This window comes from Trematomus bernacchii, unplaced genomic scaffold (assembly GCF_902827165.1).
Source record: "Trematomus bernacchii unplaced genomic scaffold, fTreBer1.1, whole genome shotgun sequence".
Taxonomy (NCBI): Eukaryota; Metazoa; Chordata; class Actinopteri; order Perciformes; family Nototheniidae; genus Trematomus; species Trematomus bernacchii.
This window is the reverse complement of record NW_022987564.1, coordinates 5,527,562-5,538,656: the sequence shown is the minus strand read 5'-3', so window position 1 is coordinate 5,538,656 and position 11,095 is coordinate 5,527,562. Positions and strand designations below refer to the sequence as shown.

Genomic DNA, 11,095 nt, shown 5'->3' with positions numbered 1-11,095 from the left:
AGTAGGTTGTTTGCTACTTTTCCTTATTTTTACGGCTATTACACCTGTTTCAGTAGTTTCCCTGACATAAACCAGACCACTTCTCTAGTATAAATAAATAAAGTGTGTTTAAAATAAAACTTTACATGTGAATTAAATACGATGGGATTTTTTCCCACTCATTTATGAATGTTTATAAATGAGATTAAAACAAATATCTAATACGTTTTAACGATAGATGACTTGTGAAGGGGGGTATATTCGTTGTATGCATCTTGTATATCATTTATTGCCGTTTGGCATACAAAATAATTTAGAATTTAATATTGTTCAAAAGTATGTTTGTAAGATTCTTTACTATAATTTATTAATTTCTAGAGAGGAGGAGTTAAGAGGCACATATGTGTTGGCTCGTCAGGCTAAATCAAAGTGCGCGCTCTATGTTGAGCGTCGTGCGTAATTTGGGGGTTTGGGTAAAAAACAAAATCGACTCGACAATTGCGAAAGAGCTGGTTTTACGTGTGAAGCTTGTCTGTAGGAATTATGCGTCTTTCCCACCGTATATCATTTCCCCCATAGTTGTGGTGGGAGCTGGTAAGGTGGGTTAACTCCAGCTCAAGTCTCCGTGAAGCGCAGAGCACTGATGACGTTGGGTTGGATGACCAATCGGGAGGCGCTGCCCTTTGGAGACAAACCATTTTACTTGTAGTGTCTGCATCAAGTCTGCAAGCAAGGGCTCAATTTTAACAGAATCCACCTTAAAATCTCTCCCTTAACTTATACCTTCCGCCACTTTGAGTGAGAATATCACACGACAAGGGGGGAAATAAAGACGCCTCTGGAAAATTCGGGTGTTAATAGGACAATATATGTTCGCGGTGGAGAGGGGAGAGAGACAACAGCACAGCGAGAGAGAGAAAACCGATTTGGTCTTGAGAGAGAGGGGGGTGAGTGCTCTCAAGGCAGAAAATTCGATGATGACCATGACTACGATGGCTGACGGTCTGGAGGCTCAGGACTCGTCCAAGTCTGCTTTCATGGAGTTTGGGCAGCAGTCGCACTCACAGCAGAGCTCCCCGTCGATGGCCAGCGGCCACTACCCGCTGCACTGTCTCCACTCCGGCTCACACGCGCACCACCAGCACGACAACACCGCGTACACCGGGACCAACACCTACAACCGGTCGTTACCCTACCCCTACGTGAGCCATCCGCACCACAGCCCGTACCTGCCATCCTATCACAACAACACGGGAGGACAGACAAGGTTAGACGGCACAGGTAAGAGACCCCCTTTTCAGCCAAGTGGAAAATGTCCATCCCCGGTCACCGACAGTATTAAGTGCATTTTTAGTACCCACAATGGGGATCTAACCTTTCTCCCTGCTCGTGTTGGTGTCATGCCCAAGTCACGGCCACTCCAAACTCGGATCTTTCAAGCGTAGGTGTGCTACTACAACGAAGAAAAAATGTGCGTAAACGGCACCGGATAATGCGAGAAGCAGCCTGTTATACCTTCTCTCTCTGTTTAGTTTTCCCGTTTAGCACTCCCCTCAAAACCAGTTGTAATGCCCGGGGTGTGATCATCACGACCGTGCAATCCTCACCAACTACTCGTGAAAATTAGGCAGCCCGCACGCCTTGAATGTTGTAATTAGCATTTAATTGACATGTCATTACCAGCAATATCCTAAATATGACAGCGTATGAGGATTGTGGCTGCCACGGCGCTTAAAGGCAATGTGAGATGTCAGCGTTTATCGGCAGGAATTTTTATTTTTGGACAGTTTCAGAAGGCGTCTCTGAATTTATCTTCACGCAATATTTCTGCTGTTTGGACACGTTTGTATTTTCCTCTTCTGAAAAAATGCAGGCTGTGGTTTTGAATATTAACATTGGTTGTTTTTGTTGCAGAGCAGAAAACGACGGTGATTGAAAACGGGGAGATTCGTTTTAATGGGAAAGGAAAGAAGATTCGCAAACCTCGGACAATTTATTCCAGTTTGCAGCTTCAAGCACTGAACCACCGTTTCCAGCAAACACAGTACCTCGCTTTACCGGAGCGCGCCGAGCTGGCTGCTTCTCTAGGACTGACACAAACACAGGTGAGGAGGAATTGACCCTCTGGATTTTAACATTAACACATGCAAACCATCATGAATAAAAACTACAATATATATCATAATTATTTCTAATTATTTGGTTGTTTTTGTAGCGATATTTTGAGAATTAATCCTAAATGTAATCATGCATTTTGCAGGAACATTCTCACAACTCAACTATTTATCCTCCACTAATTACCCTCGCCCTTCTCTCCTGCAGGTTAAGATCTGGTTCCAGAATAAGAGGTCAAAGTTCAAGAAGCTGCTCAAGGCGGGCATCAACCCGCACGAGAACGACCCTATGCCGGCCTCCATGTCCCTCTCCCCGCGCTCCCCGACCATCCCTCCGATATGGGACGTGTCTGCCTCTTCCAAAGGAGTAAACATGCCGGCCAACAGCTATATGCCCGGCTACTCTCACTGGTATTCCTCCCCACACCAAGATTCAATGCAGAGATAGACTGAGGAGGAAGGAAGGTCAGTGAGCTGTCTGGAGGCCTCCGGATCTCCGCCATGCAGTTTCCAACGTAGCCTACAATTTGTGTCAGCGCAGAGCTGGAGAGGAAGAAAACCCCCTCTGCTGCTCCTCTGCCGAAGGATGAAAACGCAGCCATGCCTCGGTGTGATGACACAAAGGGAACTAACCATTTTAACGTATGGCTGTGCAGTGGGACTCGCATATTTGTTATGCTTTCATTCATGTCAACATCTGACCGTCAATATACCAAATATTATCAGTGACATTTTAGCCATTTTGGGCAAAGACTGCTTACACTCTCCATGTGCACTGGCGCCCAGAGCCTGTCGCCATGGTGGACTCCTGACTGCTTTTTTTTTGTTGTTTCTCCAACATGCAAAATCAAGCAAATTGTCTGTCTGTAAATATACTCTGCGATTTTAGTTGTACATACTCTTTTTATGTTTTGTCAGATTGAGTAAACCGTGACTCAAAACAGATGCCTGCTGTTGCATGATTTCACAAATTCATTTTAAACTAGGCCTTTTTATGCTTCATATTGGGCCAACATCACATTCTACCAGGCCCACTTCCCGTTTCCCTGGTACGAGTTTCTAACATACAAAAAGATTCAAGAACATAAGGTAATGACACAGTGCTCAGTGAAAAGCCCATTTCATCAGAGTAAACGATTTAAATAAATCCAAAGCGCTTAATGGCAGCTGAATAACGCCACAGTATGAATGATCAAATGCTCCGGAGGAAATGAACTTACCCTTCCCCGCTGCTGTCTACATTCACCTCGAAACTCCAGGTCCAGCTTATCTTGTAATTTCACCCCCAATTATTAGAAGTATTGACAAAATGTTTTCTCCCTTCTCTCCGTCCTAATGCAGGCCGTTAAATGCCAAGCTCCACGGGATCGATGTTGAACAAAGCAGCCAGCTGCAGCGGCGTTCAATATGAAGGAGATATTTGGGACAATTTGTGGGTTTTTATCCAAGTGAGGCTTTTTTTCCATTCTCATAAATGCAGGCATAATTAGGGTAATTTTTGATGTAGCCCGCTGATTACAGCGTTTTTACCGTCAAAGATAATTACCTGTAATTTTCTACCACTTTTAATACTAAAAGGCATCTTTATTTGGATTTGAGGTAGCACAGATGGAACAAAGGGGGAAATTATTCGGTTGTTCACATACAAATTGCTGAGAAGAGTGAGCGCTCGGGATATTATCTGAAATTACAAGCTGAAAAGCTTCATGCAGCTGTCAAGTCGCGGATGTCCCACTGGTGCACATTCAGCCGATATACCTGGGCCCCCAGCCTGCAGGGGCCTATCTGCTCAGGGGCCATGAACACCCTGATCTGCAGGCTGCAGGGAGCCCGGAGCAGAAGTCGAGTAAACATCAACAAAGCTCATAAATACACAGTTGGGTTATTCAGCTCCAAAGACTGACACGTTTCATCTTGTTTTGCAAATGAAAAAAAAAATGCTTTGATTAGATAAATCAGATGAAAATGATTAGACAGATAGATAGATGGATGAGATAAATCAGATAAAAATGATTAGACAGATAGATAGATGGATGAGATAAATCAGATAAAAATGATTAGATAGATAGATAAATCAGATAAAAATGATTAGATAGATAGATATGGATAGAGAGATAGAGAGAGAGATAGATAGATAGATAGATAGATAGATAGAGATAGATAGATAGAAGTGCAGCAGAGTGACAGACATGGGGTGGGGGGTGCAGGGAGGGATGTGTCAATTCTTGCTCTGTGCGCTATATCAGCAGTAAAGCATGCAGCAGGCTTCACATAGCCTATAAAAGCTCCTACAACACCTGACAAGATCTCACCACAGTAACTGTACGGCTCAACAGCGCCGGAACAACCTCCATAAACACAGACACAATCCAAATGGTATCTCAAGTAAATACAATTGCAAATAAGATATGAGGAAAACGCTAAATTTGGCAGGAAACAACATGATTAAGCTGAGGAGTAACATGCAATGTCACAGCCTCCTCAAATATAAGCAATAGTCACAGCAGAGGAGATATAAGACTCATCCTTACCTTTCTCCGCGTGTCTAACATAGATAACCAAAACAGGTCTGCACGGTTTTACTGCTGGTGGTTGAATAAGCAAATCCAGGTGGGAAAGTGTTTGCACACCCCGGTAAGCTCTTATATATTGCCTGCAAAATTAGCTGTTATTACTGTCACTGTTTAGTGATGGCGAGCTTGGGAAAAAAAAAGCCCTCTGCAATCAAGAACCAAGCGCATCTTTGCAAATTATAGGTAATTGTCAATGTCCAGATTATGATAATGGAGGCCCTAATCCTGGAGAATAATTATTGTGGAGTGTTACAGTTGAAGCTGTCCAGTAAAACTAACTGTCATTATTTAGACTCGATTTGCAAAACGGGGGGAAACTAGCTGAGTGGAAAATGTTCGGTTGGAAATAAACGGGGGCTCTCGATATAATGGCACCACTAGTGTGTGTATGTGTGTGAGAGAGAGTTTGATGGTGGAGGACATACAGTATAGTGTGTGTGTGTTTGTGTTTGTGTGTGATATAAAGGCCTATGTGTGCATCTGTGCGCGCACCTGAGTGTTCTTGACATCATGCACGTGCATTGTGAAAAAAACGACATTTCGGGAGTGACCTGCTCGCATTGTAATTACAGGACTACCGTTTAGTCTACAGCAGAAATTAGGCTGTAAACAACAACAACATGCACGGTGCATGGCGTTGTAGATTAAGAAGAGTTGTTTCAGTTTGCTCCTGTGTGCGCGTGCGCGCGCGCGCGTGTGTGTGTGTGTGTGTGTGTGTGTGTGTGTGTGTGTGTGTGTGTGTGTGTGTGTGTGTGTGTGTGAGAGAGAGAGAGAGAGTAAAGTGTGTTAGACTGCAATCAGGAAGAGGATTCTGTGTCAGGTGGAAATGGTAACATGCATGGGTCAGTGTGTGGGTCAGATGCAGTGTTGTTTACTGTGTGTGTGTGTGTGTGTGTGTGTGTGTGTGTGTGTGTGTGTGTGTGTGTGTGTGTGTGTGTGTGTGTGTGTGAGAGAGAGAGAGAGGGGGGGGGGGGGGGGGGGGGTACATGGTAGTTTGTAACATCGCACTTGTATGATCGTTTTGCATATGGCCGTGCAAATTCAATTAGATCAATTTTCAGATCCCCAATGTTTCCCACAGTGCCACTGGTTTGTTTAGTGGTTTTTGCGCTGGTATTACTGGCTGCTAATAACATGGTGAAATTGTGGAGGATTTTCCTTTTCTTCTCTTTTTTATTTCACCCGGAAGGTGGGCTGCGGCCGGGAGTGGCAGAGCTCTGGAGCCGGTCTACCCCCACAGGAATGCGGATTGTCTCAGATCTCCGTGCCGCCCCCCTCGCCTCCTCTCTGCCATTCAAAGCGGCTAATTGTAGGGGACACAAAGCGAGAGCGACTGCAGACTGTCTGCTGCGAGGAGCAGGCATTTTCTTTACAGACGAACAGGAACCGACTGAAAGGCTCAATCAGGCTCCCCACTAAAAAACAATACGAGTGATAAAAGGTGATAATTCTGGTGTTGATCAGAGGCAGTAGTGAAAATAATAGTATTAATAATAGTAATAATAATAATACCATTTGGGGCGAAATACTGTGGGATTATTGTAACAATGAGTTAATTTAAAATGTGAATTTTATAATAATAATAACACTATTGGGGTATGATGCCTATCATAAACATAAATCAGATTGTATACAAATACAATCAAGGAAAAGAGCCACTTCTAAGAACAAAACTTCACAAACACTATAAAATATTTGAGGATTATAATAATGATATTTAGCAAGATTATTACAGGAATATTATAGGAAATAGAAATCAATCCAGTTCAAGAAACACCGGTATTGAATGAAGGTATTGTAATTATTCCGCATGGTTAAAGGCTTGCAGTTTCCATGCTTTCTCAGAAATGTATTTACATTTTTACCTAATGTTAAATAAAGTCATGCATTTTACTAATTGTTTTTATTCCACATCATTGCAAATGCAGATTAAAATGAACCTGGTCTGAGGGAAAATCAAGGCACATTCCTCACGAAAAGGCAGATGTTTTTCATCCCATCTTCAGGACAATTGTTAATTCTGTCTGCGTAATATTTAATACAAATCATGGCAGAATAAATATAAATTGTAGTTGTTCAAGCGGATAACAAATACGAATGTCGACGTTTTCTATATTCATCTCAATACGGAGCAGCTGTGATTTACAACCTTGTGTGGAAATGTCACCTGAGGCTCACAAACATTATTTATGTGTGTGAGTCTTCGTCGTGATTTTCAGTGTAAATAATAGAAGGTTAAATAACAAGAGACTGCAGTGAGGCCGGAGAATTCAAAGTTCCATTGTCCATTTAAACGTTTAATAGTCTTCCAAAATGCAATAAATTACATGCACACATTTACACATTTTACACGTTTCTTCTATGACTGTCATCAAATACATTGCATATGCCTCTGAAATTTGAACACGAGTCCCATAGAAGGATAAAAAAAAAGATTTGAAATGAACAACAGGGTTTTTTCAATATAACGTCCCTGCTCCAAGAGCCAACGAGTGCTGTATCGAGTTGGGGGTCTGCAGGTGGGCGGCCATGGAGCTGCCGGCTGAGGTGTACCATGAGCCCGAGCTTTCCAAAAAGTTAGAAGCCGTGGTGTTGATGCTTTGTGGCTGCAGGCTGTGCGGCCTGGAGGGGCCCTGTGTGTCCCAAACGGCCGGGGACTGTGGAGAGTTGCACACCATGGGGTCGCTGGAGCTGGGGCTGTGGTCAGGTGGAAGCTCTCCGCTTTTCATGATCTTCTTCAGTTTTGATCTCCTGTTCTGGAACCAGATTTTTACCTGGAAGAGGAAAAAACAGCAGCATTAATATCTCATAACAACAGGAACAGTAGATTCAGAGGAGAAGCGGTGCGTAAAGGCGCACAGAAATAACGCACCAAAACGGTCATTATTATTTATTTAAACGAAGGGGCATTAAAAACATTTCAAGCAATGAAAAATGTCTAACACAAATGTTGATTTAAATCTCACCTGTGTTTGCGTGAGTCCCAGCCCGGCGGCCAGCTCGGCTCTCTCCGGCAGCGCCAGATACTGCGTGCCCTGAAAGCGCCTCGACAGTGCGGCGAGCTGGAAACTGGAGTAGATAGTCCGGGGTTTCCTCACTTTCTTCGGCTTGCCGTTCACCATCCTCACTTCGGGCTCGCTGATCTCTTTTTCTGTTAAAAATAATGACAGCAAGAATAAGCACGTTTGCATGTAACATTTGCATTGTATTTAAAATATTATTCTGGGTGTTGTCGCCTATATTATCTCGTGAATTCAAAGAAAATCCAATTTCATAAATGCATTCTAGGCTGGCAAAAAACAATAGCCATGTATTTCCTTTATATTTTAAAATCACATCTTTAAAACAGATGTATTCTTTAGAAAACACAACGAAATACAAAGTACTCTTTATTTATTCCTTCAGCTTTGTATTGCACTTTTTATAATGCAAAAGGAAAATACTAGAAACACATTTTTCAATACGCTTATTCGGTATGACTGGACTAATTATCTGGTCTTTATTTATTATTATAATGGAGAAATGTGCGGGCCTTACCTTGCGGACTCGGCTGGGCTTGCACTCTGCTGTAAGTCCCCGCGTACTGGTGGTAGGCGGGGGTCGTGTACGAGCTGTAATCAGTGTAGGATTTTGTCGAGTAATTTCCAGCGGATCCGTTTACACCCGGGTACTGGTACTGGTAGGCATTGAGAGGCTTCCCGTACGAGGTGGAGCTGGGCGAGCAGTAGCCGTGAGGGACTCCAGCGGTGGGACTGTAGTAGCCAGAATCCGTGGCGGTGGACTCGGGTAAAGTAGGAGATTCCTGAGACGGATGGTGCATGGTGGAAATCTGAAAGGAGCTCTGGAAATCTGCAGTTTTCACACTCGGGATCCTTCGGTCAAATACTCCAGTCATACTTCGAGAGGGAAAGCGTGTGTGTTTTCTTTGATTAGCAACAAAAAAAAGCGAGGCAGTCTGACTCCAAAGTGCTGTGAAAACTACACTGGCATTGTTGAAAGGCTCTCGGGCCGTCGGGCTCTGGTGAAGACTGCAGCCAGCCCCGCAGCAAAGACTTGGTTAAATCCTAAATCGCGCTCTTACGCACTGCAGGGAGGATCTGGTTCCATTGGCCAAGGCGCACACAGACACAGCTACACCCAATTCACTCAGCCAGCTTTCTTATAGGGGGGAAACCACCAGGGCTATGAGGCTGCATTGTTATGTTTTTTATACTATCAATCAATGAGAGCGATTAAAGTGTTGGCCGTGTCATCAATCCACGTTTTCACGAGGATGAATTAGAGAGACTAAACCTCATAAAGGCCTTCTGATTATTACTATAGTATTTATTATTCTTTAATTATGCATTTTCAGAATCACATTATTATAATTTTACAACAAAATCTCCCCAAAATGACAAGAGCATCAAATCATCTCGTAGTAAATTGAAATAACAATAAATACATAATACTATAACTTATTAATTTAGCAAATTCGTTATATTTTGGGCCTTACCATTCCTGAAAACATAGTCTTAGATCTAACAGTGTTAAATGTTCAACAATTTATCAGTGGATCAAATATATTTAGTGCTATATAAAATATATATAAATATATATTCTACACCTAACACTCGTTACATTCTTATGAGCAGTTTTTCCAAATCAAGCAAATTGCTCTTTGATTGGTGTTTTCGATAATGCCAAAATTGACCAACTAACCCGAACTGCATCATTAAAGATTAATCGGATATTATCTCATCTTAAAACCTGCAGCAGAGAATGCAAAATCAACGCTCTGCACATTCAGTGGTGAACAGCGCCGACCAGTGGGCTAACTGAGGAACTGCATTTCACTCACAGCCGAGTGGCAAACCAAGACACATTATTTACCAAGAAAATTGATGAGGAAGTTGATCTTAATGTTCAAGGGCTTTGTTGTCATATATACAGAGCTACAGTGTAGATATGGCAAAGACAATCCTAAATCCCAAGCTCCTCCAACAATGCAACATAATATATAGGACATAAAACAATAAAAGACCTTTAAAAATTTAAATTAAATAATAAATCTCACCTTAGACAAAATTGAAGGGTAACATTCTTCACGTCTTAATGAAAAAAATATATAATTCTTTAACAAGATTATTTGAAATGTATATATATGTTCTGTGCAATGCAATTATTCAAAACGTGATATTTAAAAAATAAAATAAAATAAAATAAAATATGAACTTTTCAAAAGATGAACTAATACAAATAAACCAATTTGTCCTAAAGGCTTTAAGGCAACACGTGTGAGGTTAAAAATCATCAGAGGTGGGAAGTATTCAGATGTTGTACTTGAGTAAAACTAGAAGTACCAGAATGTAGCAATACTATGTTAAAAGTAAAAGTCCTCTGTTCAAAATGCTACTCAAGTAGAAAAAGTACAAAAGTATTAGCATCAAAATATACTTAAAGTACAAAAAGTAAGGGCCTCATGACCAAATTTAGCGAAATTTGAACAGGGGCAGCACTGAGTAAAGTACAAGTATCTCAAAATTGTACAGTACTTGAGTAAATCTACTGAGTTACTTCCCACCTCCAAAAATCATCATAACAATACACATTGTATTACATATTAAATTGTTTCCAGAATCATACATACATTGAAGCTACACCGTGTAAGTGCATAGGAAGAGGCCTGAGAAAACCGTCCAGTCGATAAAACTCTTCTATAAGTAATTATTGCCAATACAAATAAGACCTAACTACTTATAAATAGCTTTTGTAATACTTAATTATTTTTGCAAGAAAACATTGTTTTTTAAGTTGTATCAAGAATTAAAAGCGTACCTGCGTTCTTCACTCTCTATTTCACCTCGAGCCAAATGCATTTATTTATAGTATAATTAAACAGTAATAAGGGGAAACCTGCCATAACAGTTTTTACCGCTTAATCCGAGAAGTAATGCCAATAAACAAATGTAACTTGTTGATCCTTCTGTAGATGATGCAATGCTTTCAACGTCAATAACTGAACTGGTAAACAGAGGCAGGTGTGCAGCGATGGTTTAAATACTTTCAAATTAGATTACCTGATTTTGGTAACCCGGAAACACTCCCCCCTTCAAAGCCACATCCGGTATGGAAACGTTTGATCTATACGGTGCTGGTTTTTACTAACTATGGTTACATACATGGTGTTTTTTAAACCAGAAAGTATTTTAAGGTCATTGATACAAGACAATGCTTATACAATTTTTTCAAGAAAACTACCGTTGCTGGTTATTTAATTCATCTTCGGGTTAGACAGAGAGCGCGCAGTTTGCGTCTGACGTCATTGTATACTTCAGCTAACAAGATAGTTCCCCTCCTATTCACATCTTATTTAACCGTTGTTGCCAAATTAAAGCGTTTCACGCGTGTGTAAAACGTCTAAAATAAACACTGGTTAAAAGTTTAATA

The 11,095-nt window shown here is 41.4% G+C and overlaps 2 protein-coding genes across 2 annotated transcripts; one reads left to right on the top strand and one right to left on the bottom strand.

Annotated features, from left to right (window-relative positions):
* The first annotated feature begins 708 nt into the window (after positions 1-708).
* dlx6a (distal-less homeobox 6a) lies at positions 709-3,020 on the top strand. Its single transcript, XM_034125103.1, has 3 exons — positions 709-1,260; positions 1,894-2,084; positions 2,302-3,020. Exons 1-3 carry the CDS (start codon positions 849-851, stop codon positions 2,539-2,541), a joined length of 843 nt encoding a protein of 280 aa, XP_033980994.1. The 5' UTR covers positions 709-848; the 3' UTR covers positions 2,542-3,020.
* A 3,915-nt stretch (positions 3,021-6,935) lies between these two features.
* dlx5a (distal-less homeobox 5a) lies at positions 6,936-8,779 on the bottom strand. Its single transcript, XM_034125262.1, has 3 exons — positions 8,204-8,779; positions 7,633-7,817; positions 6,936-7,440 (listed from the first exon to the last, which is right to left on the bottom strand). Exons 1-3 carry the CDS (start codon positions 8,559-8,561, stop codon positions 7,126-7,128), a joined length of 858 nt encoding a protein of 285 aa, XP_033981153.1. The 5' UTR covers positions 8,562-8,779; the 3' UTR covers positions 6,936-7,125.
* Positions 8,780-11,095: the final 2,316 nt, after the last annotated feature.